This window comes from Hydra vulgaris, chromosome 08 (assembly GCF_038396675.1).
Source record: "Hydra vulgaris chromosome 08, alternate assembly HydraT2T_AEP".
NCBI classification, from domain to species: domain Eukaryota; kingdom Metazoa; phylum Cnidaria; class Hydrozoa; order Anthoathecata; family Hydridae; genus Hydra; species Hydra vulgaris.
Window position 1 is genome coordinate 55,404,259 of NC_088927.1, and position 17,125 is coordinate 55,421,383.

The 17,125-nt window shown below is 26.9% G+C and overlaps 1 protein-coding gene across 1 annotated transcript in view; it reads left to right on the forward strand.

Moving 5' to 3' along the window:
- The first annotated feature begins 12,155 nt into the window (after positions 1–12,155).
- LOC136084379 (TNF receptor-associated factor 6-like) overlaps positions 12,156–17,125 on the forward strand; it is a 28,712-nt gene continuing 23,742 nt past the window's right edge. The window contains exon 1 of the mRNA XM_065804393.1: positions 12,156–12,366. Within this exon, the coding sequence (XP_065660465.1) occupies positions 12,179–12,366 (188 nt within the window). The 5' untranslated portion in view covers positions 12,156–12,178. The remainder of the gene's footprint in view (positions 12,367–17,125) is intronic.

Genomic DNA, 17,125 nt, shown 5'->3' on the forward strand with positions numbered 1-17,125 from the left:
ACTTGACCTCGGCCTGGCTTATTGCCTGCTAGAGCCGCAAGTTGGTCGGTTGACTAAGGTGTGCTTATAATCACCAATGACTGACAATGGCTCAATCCGATGTTTTATATTTAATAAGAGGGCTACCACGAGAAGCATGGATTACCTCTTGGTCAAGAAATTATTTAAGTTTATTTATTAATTAACCTTTTTACAGAGGCACTAAAAAGTTTTAGTATGTGTTTTGTTCCGTCTTATTGACTGACTTTTCTTTTATTCAACCATTTTAAGATGGCTAACCAGAGCGAAAATACGATTGAGTATCGTGTTTTGGCCCCTGTATGGTATTATGAGAGTAACAAATCTGTTTCAGCCATATGAGCAATGTAGGCCAAATTATGTGAACGGTTTGACTGTGAACCACCTCGTGCAGAATATATTAAATTGTGGTCAAAAAAATCAGTTCAAACTGGATCCATTTTTGACAAACATCATCCTGGTCGTCCAAATGAATATGATGACACGTTCAACTTTCCGTAGACTCAATCTGCGTATTGAAAAGAAAGGATTGCAAGTTGATCCATTTGATATAAAACATTGTACTGTACTCTCCAATTATATATTACATGTATTTCTGAAAGTGACTGTGAGTTATGAAACACATATATATATGTAAGTTTATATATATATATATATATATATATATATATATATATATATATATATATATATATATATATATATATATATATATATATATATATATATATATATATATATATATATATATATATATATATATATATATATATATACATATATACATATATATATACATTAGGGTGGCCCTAATACTTTTTGAAAAAAATCTGCTCCCACCCCTTAAATGTGTTCTATATAATACGAAAACACTAGGTTTAAATTTTTTTTGAAAAAAACATATTTATAGAGGTCCCCAAGACCCTTTAATGTTCAACGGGTCCCTAATATTTTCAAAAAAAAAGTTTTTCAAAAATAGGTCAACGGCAACGAAATGAGCTAATTATATAAAAATTTCAAAACTAATATTCATTTTGAAAAATAAATTTGAAGTTTAAACTTATTTATCACAATTATCATGAAAAATTCACTTATTTCATTTTTTGCTAAAAAACAAGATTTTTACGTAGTAAAACCTAAAATAACTATATTATTTTAAAATGAATGTTATTTTTGAAATTTTTATATAATTTTGCTTCATTTGAGTACCAGGTTGACCTATTTTCGAGAAACTTTTTTTTTTTAAATATTAGGGACCCGTTGAATATTAAAGGGTTTTGGGGGACCTCTAAAAATATTTTTTATTCAACAAAATTTTAAACCTAGTGGTTTTTGTATTATATAGAACACATTTAAAGGGTGGGAGCAGATTTTTTTCAAAAAAACTGTTTTTAGGGACACCCTAATATACATATATATATATATATATATATATATATATATATATATATATATATATATATATATATATATATATATATATATATATATATATATATATATATATATATATATATATATATATATATATATATATATATATATATATATATATATATATATATATATATATATATATATATATATATATATATATATATATGTATATATGTATATAAATGTAAATATATATATATGTAGATAATGTATATATATATATGTATATATTATAAACTAATATATATATATATATATATATATATATATATATATATATATATATATATATATATATATATATATATATATATATATATATATATATATATATATATATATATATATATATTTACATATATATGTATATATATATATATATAAACGTTTTACGTATGTATAAATGCATAGCTGTCATGTTCTGAAAATGTTTATGAGGGTGACTTGAAAAAACTTTTCTACGACAGGATATTTGCCCACTAAAATGCTATCAAATAAACTTTTTTTTAACAACTTCTAGCTTTGACAACTAGTTATAAAATGCCCAAATTTGGCCGCTGACTGAGCTGAGTAGATATATTTACAGATATATTTATATATATTTATGTGTGTTGAACGATTTTTAACAATCTTTAACCATTTTGATAATTTCTAGAATAAAACAATTTAAAAAGTTAAAAAAAGCTTGCCACATTTTAATTTCCTAATGAGGAAAATAAGTTTTTCAAAATTATTTTCAAAGGCAGGTCGGAGATAATGGAAAATGGGAGAGACTTGATTGGTCTGTATACAGATATTAAACTCAAAATAAAAAAATAAATAAATGCTAAACTATATAAATATTAAATTCTTAATAAATGTAATAATAAACTCCTCATAAGTATTGAAAATAATTCCTTAATAATATTTCAAAACAATCATGCCAATATATATTTTTTAATGAAAATGTCTCGACAGGACAACATTTTGAAATTTTCAAAATGTATATATAATACATATACATTATGTATATATTATTAAGATGTATATATATGCATGTATATACTATACACATACAATATGTTTCTCTTATACATATATATATATATATATATATATATATATATATATATATATATATATATATATATATATATATATATATATATATATATATATATATATATATATATATATATATATATATATATATATATATATATATATATATATATATATATATATATATATATATATATGTTATATATGTATATAGGTAGCTTCATAAAATAGTTAAACTTTTATTTTTAAACCAAATTAGTACTATTATAATGAGATTATTAAATTACAAATTTTAATACTAAATTAATTATCTTAGGCCAACTAGAAAAAAAGATAAGGCGTTTTGAAGGTGAAGAAAATATAGTGGACATCTTAACAAAGATACACAGGAAAACGACTATAAAAGTGGACTTTAAAATATAGCGCATAAGATATTCACAATGTACCATAACATAGATAATAAAAAATGTTTATTATATCCAACTTTGTAACAATTAGATTAACAAAAAGATATATATATATAAAAGGGGTTGATTGGGCCCATTTTAAAAGCAAGTTAAATTCTATTCAAGTCATTTTATTTAAAAATTGTCATAATTTGTCAAAAATTTAAGTTTGTTTTTGCTCGTATCAAATAAGAATGAAAAAAAAAATTATGAAAAAAAAAATGTGAATGGAGCCTAGGAACAAAAATACCCCAAAAGGTTAGCACTTTAAAAAGTGGAATTTAAAATGTAGCGTATAAGATATTCACCAAGTACCATGAAAAAAACTTTTTTTAAATATGTGACGGGATTAAGTAAATACAATACTAAATTTAAACTCATCAACAGACTTCAAATTCACCTAATAATCTTTTATTTTTCTAAAGTTATGACCAAGTGAAGTTTCCACTCATCCCTAAACGAGGGGGTTGTAAATATCACATGGTTATAACTTTTGAGCATTAAAAGATGTTTAGATTAAATTTGAAAGCTGTCCATGAAATTAAATTTAGTATAAGATGAAAAATTAACTACTCGTTGGCTTAACAGTTAGTTAGGCCAACAGAGACAAGGGTGCTAACCTTTTTAGATATTTTTGTTCCCAAGTTTTAATTATCGCATTTTTTTGCAAATCATTCTCATTTGACATATAAATGAACATCATTATATGTACAGTTTTCAGAAAGCCTAAAGTCATGTATCTGCTTTTTCTTTTATTTTACATTATCTAAAGTGTAGAATAATCATGTGTCAGGTCTTAGTTACTATAGAAAATTTAAAGAAATTAAGATTATATAAAAAATTTGTATACAATATTTTCAAAAGACTTGTCTTGGACAATAATAAAGCTTAATATAATAATATAATAATAAAGCCTAATATAATACTGAAAGTTTTAAATAAATTCTAGGTCTTTAAGTATTAAATCTGCCACAACTCCTTCCTGGCTTATGTCAATATCTTCAGGTTCATCTTCATTGACTTTCCAATACCCTAATGTGTATGTAAATGATTTTTTCTTTGTTGCTTTGATTAATAATCTTATCAAAAAGTAAATGTCTATTTCCATTATCAAGCTCCCATTCAAGCTGCCCTTTCAAGGTTCCATTCTTCAAAATTATACCTAAAAATTGTTTTTGTTTTTCATCAATAATAATAAAAAGAGGATGTATTATTTTTGCATTACCAGCTATTGCTTTTTTAACATCCTTCTCTAGTTGCTTTCTTTCTAGTAGTTCTTATTTTAAACTAGCTTTGGTACATCTTTTTCCTATTTCTTCATACAAAAGATTATTAAAATTTTTTGAGGCTCGGCATGTTAACGCTCCTCTCTTAATTGCAAGCTGAATGAGGTCTTCTTGTTCTGGCAATGTAAATGTTTATTTACCCTGGCTTTTATTTTTGAATCCAGGAAGCCAAAAAATGCATTAGGAACGCAACGTAAAATAAATCAAGCATGTCCAAGATCCTCTCAGCCTCCATTGTATGTGGTGGAGCAGATAGTATGGTTTTTATCCTTTCTTTAGATGGATTTGAGAGTTTACCAGTCAAATACCATTTGACTGGCCATTTGTCTGTAAGGAGCTTTTCAAAGCTGTCTGTATGGAGCTTTTCAAAGCTGATAAAATCTTTACCAAAATTTTTTCATTTTAATGACACAAAGTGATTAATTATCTTCTTTAATACTAAATACATCCACATCTGTATAAAGAATTGATTCTAGATTACTTATGAAGTTGGATAATTTCTTTATTGATTTTTGGAAAATGTCCCCCAAAATAAAAAAATATTAAACTCTCATACATATTTTAAATTCCTTTATTACTTTATTAAAAAACATTAAAAACTTACCAACTCAAGATAACTCTTTTCTGTTGCATTTTTATAAACCAGACTCATCCATGGCCCAATTATTATTTTTCCAATCAAGCCCAATCCTTGCAATTGCACAAGTGTCATATCGTTACTTTAGAAAGACTTAAGAATTTGCAAATTTTATTTTTAGTGTTGCTGAAATAACAAAACAAAAACAAAAAAATTCAAGTATAATACAAAGTTGTAATGAAATTCTATTAAACTTAATATTTATCTAAAAAAATCTGTACCTTTCAAGAAAGTTTATATAAGTTTTTTATGTGTAACAACAATCCCTGCCATATGGAACAAGACATGAAATCTGTTAACAACATATCGAAGGAATAGCCCTGGAGCAACATGGTTTTTTTAAGATAGCTTTTGAATGCAGCAAGATCTCCTTTGAAACCATACCTGATTTTCAAACAGAAAAAAATTACAATTTCATATTTTCATAACAGTTTGTGAAACAATAAAGAAAAAATAAAGTTTTTAAAATTGTTATTAAATATTTTATAAAGTTAAATAAAAATAGCCATTACCTTAGCTTTGACAAATTTTTGAGAACTGTTATGGCAATCCCATCAGTTCCTTTAGCTGGTTTTACCTTCATCTCGTTATCTATTGTTCTAAGAGCTGATAATGTCTCTAAATCAATAGTTTCCAGTGGATAAACATTGCAGTGCAGTTGTATTAATTCAATGTCCATCTCCTCCTGAAGCATGTTTTTCACACAACTTTTGCTGCTCTGTCTGATAGACAACTTTTAATTTTTTGAGTGAATATGTCTAAATATATATATATATATATATATATATATATATTTAGACATATTCACTCAAAATATTTTATATATATATATATATATATATATATATATATATATATATATATATATATATATATATATATATATATATATATATATATATATATTATAAACAGAGCCGGCTTGTGAGCAATTTTTAGTGTGTGCAAAAAAATATATTGCCGCCTAAAATTTTGATCAAATTTTATCAGAAAAACAGAATTTTTTTGGCAATTTTTCAGTTATGTTGATCTTAATATTTTCTGCCAGTGTGCTTTGCACACTTCGCAGACGCCACCAGCCAGCATTGTATATACGTATTTAAAAATATATATTTCTTTTATATATATTCATAAGTTTACCCATATATACATGAATAAACATATATTATTAAAATAAATAAAAATTTGTACCAATAAAAATATATGATAAAGAATAAATGTTAGAATTCAATATACAACACCAACACTATAATTAGGACTTGATACTTTTCGTAATAAAATTAGAAGTTATTTTAAAAAATGGAAAAGAAGTTACTTATCCAATGTGTTTTTATTCAAAAAAAACAACTTAATATTGCATACTTTCATTGTTTGTGTAGGATTTTACACTGAAGTATTTACTTGATAATTAGGTTAAAGTGTTAAATGTTTTTCGAACAAATTAAAAGTGTTTTTCTGTTAACAGCGTTAGTTTAGTCTGACTTATTTACTTTTTATTCTTTTATACTTATATACTTATATACTTTTAAGACTAATATACTTTTAATAATTTTGATATCACTTTATACATCTTAATTTTATTAAAATTTAGTACTATTTCTAAGTAAGAAATAATATATTTAAAAAAGTTGAGCATTTTATTCAAATTGTCAACTTAAAATAAATAAAACAATGACCAAAAACAACCTTTAATAAATCGAATTTATGCTGAGATATATATATATTATATACATTTTGATATAAAATCTAAAAGTTTTAAATTAGTCACAACAAAAATAGGTTATAAAACATAACTTTATTAAAATATTTTTTATACCATCTGCATGCATTCTATTAAGTTTTCCTTGCCTTTCCATTAAGAGACCAAAGACATAATTGTCAATGTTTCACTTTCTCAACGTTGTCAAAGCAACGTTTTATTAGCGTTGGCAAAGTACAACACTTTTTTGAAGTTTTATATATATATATATATATATAAATGTTTATATATATATATATATATATATATATATATATATATATAAATGTAAAACATTTATATATATATATATATATATATATAAATGTAAAACAATCTAAAAATGTAATTATTGTTGTACATTTTTAGAATATATTCTAAGAATGTAAAACAATCGTATCACAATAGTGAGTAATATATTTTAAGAAGATTATGTGCATATAATATATTTCAAAAATAAAGTTCACGGCTTTATTACTGCAGTCTTGCCCGCGATAGATACAGCATGCAGACATGTTTTTCTTGCAAGAACATATACTAATTCTGCGCAAATTTCTTGACCAAGTCTTACAAACACAACGAATCACTTTGATATATTGGTTAGTGCTACATCTTTGTCTGTAGGTATTGAAAGAAGATAACCATTATCTAATTTCCATCTCCATTTTTTTGGAATTGAGCTGAAAGATTCATCTAGCATTTTCCTTTAATAACCTGGAGATGAACTCTAAAACCATAAAAAAAGCCGCACGATTTGTTAGTGGTAACTTTTCTAGTTTTATATTTCTTTCACAAACCATTTGTTTATATTTCAAAAATATCTAAGAAATAATACTATAAAAATATGACATTTTTTCTGTTTAAATCTAAATTTTCTCAATCTAAATGAAGGGCGTAAGTCGAAAAAGTCAAAATTAAACGTTCAAATGTTTACCGCATTTTCCTAAACAAAGATTCTGCATTTTCACCAAAAAATTCAATGAAAACCTTTACAGCAGATTCTCCAACTTCTTTTTTGGTTGCCCAGTAATCCAAAATAATAGCAGATACTGATTGTATACTATTTGAATTTTAAAGTATTTTTCAAAAACAACGTTTTTCTTAACAAAGTATTGAAGATGTCGAGTCACATCCTGACTCTTCATGAACAAATAACAGATGTTGTCTAAAATCCATTATTCGAAATTAAGCATCTTTTATTCTTCAGAGTTTTTTCTTGCTTTTATGATTAAAAAAACTTCATTTAATTAATCTTTCCAATGATAAATTAACATCACTGCTATATCAGTATCATTGGAAAAAATAATGCATGGTGAAATTTTTTTGCAACTTCCAACAGTTTAGAGACAATTTTTGTATGAGCATCCCCTTTGCAAAGATATACTTTTTAGCCATCTTGTTTAAGATAATCTGACAAAATAAAATTAACTGTGTTTTGTTGTGTGAATTTGATTGAAAACGCTTATGTGAGTTCGGAATCTAATTATTTTCTTTCTAAACAAAATTTTGGGAAAAACCATTGCATTTTGTTCTATCTATGTGTTTATTAGATTTAATTGAAAACCATTTATTATGACCATTAAATATAATATAAGTGGTGGCATACTTTTTTCTTATATATCTGACGTAGGTCAATTTTTATAAATCTCATACCTATGTTCCAAATAACTCTGTGAAGTAAGGAACCTCTGTGAAGGACATACATGCACAAGCTAACGTTTGTACTAGACTTAATTTTGTTGTCAGGAAGAATCATTTTGCGTAAAGATGATTTGTTTGCTTTCAGCGTTAGATTATTTTTAAATAATACTTTTGGGGTATGAATGAGCGCATAGTCAAAGTATAGTTAAGCGTCATCCTATCTTTCTGCAGTTGCTGCAAACCTATTAAAAAGTGTTGAATCGACACAATTAGTTTGATTGTCTAGTTTTACGCTATTAGTCAAAATATCCAAAGAAAAAAACCTTTTCTTATTTTTAAACTTTGCTTCATTGAACTTAAGACCGTCAAAAAAAGTTTTTAGACAAACGAAAATGTTCTCAGCCTCGTCGCAGTTGACACGATCTTTACCATTGACTCACACAACACCCGTGGGTAATAAATATATATTTTTTTTATGTTCTTTTTTTAATTTATTTTTATTCCATTTTATATTAAACCAACTTTGCATTTTAAAGAACGCATCAGGGTCTGCTAAATTACAAGATCAGAAGATAGGTCAGCCTTATACCTTGCAGATTGGTGCACTACGTGACAACCATCTAAAAATTGTTGTGTAACTACATGTTTGTTTCTCTAAGATATTGAATTTCTGGCAAGTATAACCTGGAATACTTGGCATAGTGTCCTAATGCGGCAAATAATTAAACATTTTTAAGATTGCTTGAAGATGCAAATACCAGTTACAAATTCTGGAACTAAAAGTTCCTTTATGGTACCAATGTAGTATATGTACAAGATACAAAGTTTTGCAGTGTGTCATTCCTATGATGTGTAGGTTTATATGGCAAATTCAATATTTTTGAAAGCATCTGTATTACCAAGTCTGACTGACTCTTTCTTGTTCATATCATTTTGCATTATCATTTTATAACTGTATTCAAGTCCGGATATATCTAGTTTTTAATCGTCAAATAAAATATCTATAACATGACTGAGGGAATTTGAAACAGCTTTTCCTTTAAGCATATGCTTTACCGTATCTTCAGAGCAAACTTGCTTTAACACCTTTTTTAGGCCAGTTCCTGCCATTAGTTTTCCAATTCTTCCGAGAAAACCCATCATTGTGTGAAACCCTAAGAGTCGACATACTATATTGAGGTTCTGATGATTTATAACACCGAGCGGTTTCTGCCACAAAGGCTGATCAAACTCTACGCAGGAAATAATTGTTTTATATTTATTAGCTTTATCAGTTATCAAAAGCAGTATAAGTATATGCAAGTTTTATCTTAGGAGTTAATTATAGGTAAAAACTTGATGAATGCTTTTTCATTACTTGTTGTTGATTGTGATGTAGTGTGCATCATATAACTTGACCGATTCGGGCGAGGATTATTTTTTGAGCTAAAGAACCATGCGACAAACCTAACAATATCACTAATTTCGGGCGCACGAAATACTTCAGATACAAATCTTTTATTAGTTTAAACCAGATACAAATCTTTTATTACATTTAATAAACCGTGATAGCTTGATCCGTGATAAGGCATTATTTTAGATGACACATCAGATATGTTTTTAATAGACTTGTGTTTCAAACTCGTTATGCTTTCATAACTGTATTTAGAAAATGAACATATTGATATTAAACCTATTCCGTGAAACGATCCTTTTCCGGTCAATGTGCCAATGTTGTGATCTAGATTGTCAGCCACTCAATGTAAGAAATTCGGCTTTTGTTCTTGCACAGCATTTACTTTACTAACTGCAGCAGATGACTTAAATAACTTCTGTTCATCGGTGGATATTGAAGATCTAAATTTATAAAGGTGATTCACAAGCCATTTTGTTTCAAAAGATATATCAATTTACGCCAATCCCAAATGGAGTTGGTGCTTTCATAAATCTTCGTCGCAAAACTTGAGTAGTTCATTGTCCTAAACTAATTTGTCAAAGCTTTACAATAATTAAAAGGCTTGAGAATTGCTGTAAACTCTTTGGAACCCACTTAAGTCTATATTCAATGTCACCCATATCCTCTTGTGATTGATATACAGATTTAATTACATCCATTTTTCTGATTTTGCTCGTAATTATACTTGCAGCGGGAGCAATAATATTGTCTTTAGTACAAGCTTTCTATTTTTGAATTTTTAATATATCAAAAGAAGCCATGTCTCTGAACACAAACTAAATTAGATTGACCGGACAGTTCTTTAAAAAGTATGATCACCATAATGTTCAAGTAACATTCATTTTAAAGATTTCGTTGAGTAATATGAATAACCATTACTAAGTTTTTTGATGTTAATGTGCACATCCGAAAGGGTACAAAGTTCGCAGTCAGTCATTACAAGACATCCAACGAAAATCAACAACATTTCCACATTCTTCCTATCTATTTAAAGAACGTTTAATCATTTTGTTAATCAATGGTATGGATTCAATTTTAGCAGTTGCTAAATGCTCGTGGTCTACCTTTTTGGTACAAAGAAAACCTTTTGATTTCCAATCAAATACTTCTTCAAGTAAATTTCTTTCTTGGTACACATAATATTGATCTTTACGACTATCCACAAACTTTCTTCTACAGCTATGATAGACTAGTACTGTTGTACTTTTATGCGTGTTCTGTCGCAACTGGACTTTAATATAACTAACAATGCGCAAAAATAACTTATCTGGTATGTTTTCTTATCCGAAACCTTTTTATAATAACAAATGTATTTGTTTTTCAATTATGCAAAGTATAAATAAACAATTAGAAATGATTCAGCAAAACCTCATTATTGAATATGAGCTATTATTTGCAAAATGATTTTTTAAACAAACTGTGCGAAATAAGTTTTTAACAAAACTTTTATTAGATGTATTGTAAATTGCGTTTTACTTCCATTCTTTTGAAAAAAAGATAAGTTTATAAGCATTAAACTTTTTCAGTTCTTTGATATGTAAAACTATCATTACCACATACTCTCGCAAATCTAAGTTACAGTTCTCATTATTTTTTGTGGTCTGGAATAAAATTAATTTTACTTTTTGGCTAAAAAAAAAATCCTTTTAGGAAAGGATTATGTACTTTTTTACTGTTAAGAAGGTAGTCCCCGAAAGTGCTTGGTTAAAAAAAGTTAAATTTTTTGATACCAAGTTATATTCCTTAAGGTGAAAATTAACAAATTAATAACAATTTAGACAAATAAATAATAAAATATGACCATAACTTTTTCAATAAATCCATGTTTCAAAAATTCGTTACTTAAAACTTATTAACTTTGAGTAGATCTACTTGCATTTAGTTAGATAGTTTTTTCACCCTTAAAATACTGTATTTGAGAGTTTTTTAATTATATATAATAATAATCTAGTATTTGATAAACTTAAAATTTTAATACACATACCTAATTGTACCCTAATCTCTCTGTAAGGTATTAAAACCTTTCATCTCAAAAACAATCTAAACTATTTTTACAGTATTTTGAAGATTCCCATTGAGATTTGTATAAATTTATAAATGCATTTATAAATTGTTTGACGCTATTAATCTTTTATTTAGTTGGAAAAAGACTAGGTTTAAAGTGTTAGGAGCGTTAGCTGATAGGATCTTTTTATATACGATTTTGAACTTTACAAATAAGTTTTTCCTACTTTTAAGTATCATTAAATGACTAGAACAACCAACCAAAAAAGTGATGTAGCCATGTTAAACAACACAACAAGAATAAATTAAATCAAATGCACTATAACAGGTTTAGCAAGTTTTGACACAAATGACACTTTAATGAAAGCAAACATTCATTAAAGTATTAGAATACAAAATCAAAGTTTCAATATTTCAGTTTACAAAATAGTTTAAAAGTTTATTTGTTTTAACTAAAAAAAGTTAAAAAAAAAAACGTTTAATATCAACATTTTTATGTTTAGCAAAAGAAAAAAAATGGAAAGCCTAAATGAGGAGAACTTCGGTGGATACGATGCGTATTTTATAAATGAACTTTTAGATGAACATGAATGTCCTGTATGTAAAATGGCTCTTCGTGAGCCTATTCAAACACAATGTGGTCATCGACTTTGTTTGTCATGTGCAGAAGAAATGAGAAAAAGGTATTAACTTTTGTAGATTGATATTGCAAGTTATGTGGCATGCATATAAAAATACATTTAATAGACTACATACTTCCGAGTTTGCATGCATACACTTGACCGAAATATGTAAAACTATTGTTAATGCTGCCTTTTTTTGTTTCGACGCTAACCCAAAGTTGATCTAATATCAACTTTAATTTTAAAAGCAGCTTGATTTGTTATATTGATTCAATGTCAGATTAATCTTGCAAAAGTTGATTTTTTTACAATATAAACACAAAATTGATCCAATATATATGACCCAATGTTCATTTAATGTAAATGGGTTTATTTTCATTCAATGTATAAAATGTAATTTGTGTGTAGAAAGTTCAAGAGTATTCTTTGGTAGTTATGTGGTTTCTTTTTTAATCAGCTCTTAATTATTTTAACTGTAATTATGTATGAAGCGGTTTTTTAACGCCGAATATTGTGGGTAGTTTGAAACAAATGATAATTTATTTGGAATGAAAGGAAGTTTTTATTTCAACAAAAAAAATTACAAGCTAACCGCACATGACATTCAACTATAAAATTATTTGATTTATTTTAATCGTATGATGGAACTTCGGACGTCGCCGTTTGGACACAACGACCGAAAGTAGTTGTCATAATGCAGAATGTAAAACTGCAATTAATTTTTTCAACCCTTTTTTGAAAAATTTAGTATATGATGCTTTAAACGCTGAAGGTAAGCAAGATAAAAGGGAAGTTGAGCGTTGTTTGTTGGCAGCATTTTCTGTAGAAGCTTGTACTGCGTACAAACTTTTTATAAAACGATAATTGAATGTTGGAGAGAAATGTGTTTTTGGCATTAAAAAACAAGATCAAGAAAATCATCAATATTTGATAGTGTCAAATAGAAAGTTAAACGGAAATGGAGACGTAGAGAAGGCTCCAACCAATTATTTAACAAAGTTTCCCAATACAACATACCAAAACATGCAAGTGCAGAATCCGAAAATAAACTAGAAGGTTAGATTAGTCGTAAATGGTTATTTGAAGATGACGAAAACAAAATAGAACTCTCCAAAGGAAAAGCTCTCTTAATTGATGTTATTCAACAAAATAAAGATATAAAATCAGCCATGTTTTTGAGCGGAGAGAAGCATCAAAACGCATACTGAGTTTACACGACTTGGTATTGGATTTAATGTTGCGCGTGATTATGAAATATCTTGGAGTGTCATTAAAGATCAAGATGATTTGGCAAAGTGGGGAGTATCCGCCATCATGAACAACATTTTGTCAATGAGATAGTAGTATGCCTCTTATTTGTTGACAGACATTTTGAAATAATTATTTTGAAGAGTAAAGAAGGAAAACAGGTTGGATGTAATGGGACTTGTGTATTGAGATTGTAAGTGAGCGTAGTTGGTGGCAAGCTTATGTAGTCCGGCGGTAATTTATTTGAAGTGATTTCAAAAACTTAAACAGAAGAGTTGTGTTTTGCATTTGTGAGCAGCAAAGTTTGAAAGTAGCAGGTCCTCCCAATTGTGTCTTACTTTCGTTTTAACTTTTTTTATTTAGTTTATTATGAAACATTAACTAAAGTGAGTTATAATTAATGAATTTCAATACGAATGTTGCTGCAAAACTTGTTTCCGCGTATTTTTATACATTATAAAACGTAAATAACTTATTATTTAATTTTTATAATTTTTTAGAGATGTTTGGGTCCTGTATAAATGGGTAGTTTTACATAAAAGCCATATATTTAGATTTAAAAAACGTGGTTGCAATTTGCTTGGGTTTAGATAGACACATAAAGATATATTAATAAAACTCTGGAAAAAATTAGTTTGTTTACCTTCACATATTTTTAATGACGCATTTTTTTGTAACTCAACTAAAAATGGTGTCTTTAAAGCGGTTTATGTTGATTTTTTAAACTTATTTTTCAAAGAAGATAGTAACTAGTTAAATTTGAACTTTTTTATTTTTAAGTTAACTACTATTTCTTTATAAACCATCTACTCTAGCTTAATGCAATTTAATACCAAAATGCCAGTTTGTGTTTGGTAAAGACAGTTTGTAGTTTTTTGAAAAGAAGAGTCGTTTTGTTTGACAAAGTGTTACAACAATGAGGTTTTGAATGAAAAGTTAAAAGTACGTACTTCAGGAGGTTTATGCGAACAGCTAATGGTGATTGAGCTGTACATGGTGACAAGGATATTGTGTGATTTGATATCAGTTCTTTGGCAATCGGTGCTTTTAAAGTTTACTTGTTTAATTTAAACAAGTTTAAACAATTCATTAAAAAAAATTATTTGTAAAATATAACTAAAAACAAACTTAGAAATTTAATTTATTATAGAATTACAAAAATATGTTTAATAACGTAAATTTTTATAATGCTATAAACATTTAGTTATTGCAAGTACAGTAAAAGTTGTAGTTCTTAACTTGTTGCAGTAATCATTGTTATACATTATGCAGTATGCAGGCCGTCTAATAACTTTTGAAAAAAGAACTTGATACTTTTTAAATCTTCTACCATTCTACAAAAGTCTAACAAAATAAAAGTTTTAAAACTACATTGCTTTGATCATCAGAGATACTTTATTGACAACACCTACACTCGCTATGCAAGGCAAAATAATACAGATTTTTCCTGAAGCAATTCAAATAAATAATGATAAACCAAAGAGAATTTTAAGAAGTTCTATAAATTAATCATTTTATAGTATAATGCAGCTAATAATAGTATATAAGATATAAGCAAACAAACATAATACATATTCAAATTGTCACTAGCCAATCATGTAATCAAACGCATTGTCACTTGTCACTTAAACCACAGATTGCTTCGCCAGTTTTTGAAATATATAACTGTCAGAATGAGCTAAAATGGTACATTTTAAACATTGACTCCACTTTTCTTCATGCAGCCTTACTTCATAATCCATTACAAAACATAATATTCCCAGTTTTCAACATTTAAAATTTCAACCCTTTCTACACACTGTCCTTACCCACATTCAATTTCTATTTTTTGTTGTTTTAAATTTTTTGATTTTTCAGAGGATTCAAATAATGATTTTCTGTAATGTGATGTTGTTATTATCTGTGATTCTTCTCTCATTCTTGATGGTAAAGTAAGCTATTACTGGAATAAATAGCTGGAATATATAGCTGGAATAGCTAAAGTATTAAAAATCAAGTATTATCTTTGAATTGAGCTATTACAGCACTATTTTCCACGTAAGTTATGTCAAATAAAATGATTTCAGATGACGGCGTACTTGAAGTACTTTTTTAAGGTAAAATTTCAGTTATATAATCAAATACTTTTACGTTCCAAGGTGGTCCAGTAATTTGAGACTTTAAATACATTGTTTAATATGTATATTATCAATATAAATTTAGTCTATAATCCACGGATGTCCGCCTGGTCTCTAATAATGATTTTTACAAATTAACTGATGTATTCAATTTTATTTGGCGAAAACATGATATGTGTTTTGTTTTAAATGGCAATGTAATAATTGGGTTTCAGTGAGTCTAGATTAGTGTTATAAACTTGTTTTAATATTGATACACCTTAAAATATCTATTTATAAGATTTTGTAAGTGTAATTCATTTTTTTTATATATACTTAAAACATGAAAAATATCGATATTTATTCATATATAAAATAAGAAAACTTGAAGTTAGCTGATCCTAATATGTTGGGTGCAATTGTAAATGGTACGAACATAACTGCTTATAACAACTTGTCTAATTTCATAAACCATCTTTGATAGAGGTGAAATATGCAAAAGCTCTAAATTTGTTTCGAAGAGAATAACAAACACTGGGTAAAAAATGAACCAAAATCGGTTCAATTTGTAATTGGTAAGAATATTCTTTTAACTGCCTTCATTGATAAAGATAACTCTGCTCTTATTCAATTGTAGTGTCCAGATTCCAGGTGAATTATGATTCTTCAAGTAATAAAGCAAAGAAAAGAAGATTGGCACCATTAGTTGCATCTTTTTCATCTTCCTAACTATTGTTTGCATCAGATTGTAGTTTGCACCAAGATGGTAAAGAAAAAGAAGCTAAAGCTGCTTTACAATTATAAGAATATATGAGTTTTTGAATAAAAAATTATTTTAAACCAAAACTTTTATACTATTATAAACAAAAAAAGGTTTAAGCTTTAAGGTTCCTATTTATATGGATTATGTATTGGTTTCCTGAAATAATAAAAAGAGCCCTAGAACTGCATGAAAATAGTGTAAATTAATAATATAATACGTGTTTAATTTTTTAAATCCATAAAATAATTTTCAATCAGAATGCCACATTAATATTAGTCTTCTTTATAACTTTGATATTTTAAGAAATTTAATCTTAATCGTGATATAATCGTGAATACCGTTATCAGTTATTCCAGGTATCACAACCAAGCTAATAAAAATTCTTAGTACCTTTACATTTGCAGTGTAATAATAATGTATGTTGTAATTATGGGAATAATCAGATAAAGTTATTACTTTAAACCAATTTATCTTCATCACCGTTAATAAAATATGTGGTTGCTAAGCAATTTAGGTATCCATAGCAACCCAAAATTAAAACTAATTTCACCATTGATACCGCAACCTCAAATTAGCAAAAGTGCAGTCTTTTTAAAATGAGGAGTTATTAGTTTTGTCCTGTAAGAAGTAAATTCTAACCTACTGTAAGTTGCATTAAAAAAAATATGGCTTTTTGTGTATTTTTCAAAACTTAAATATTAAATTAGAAATC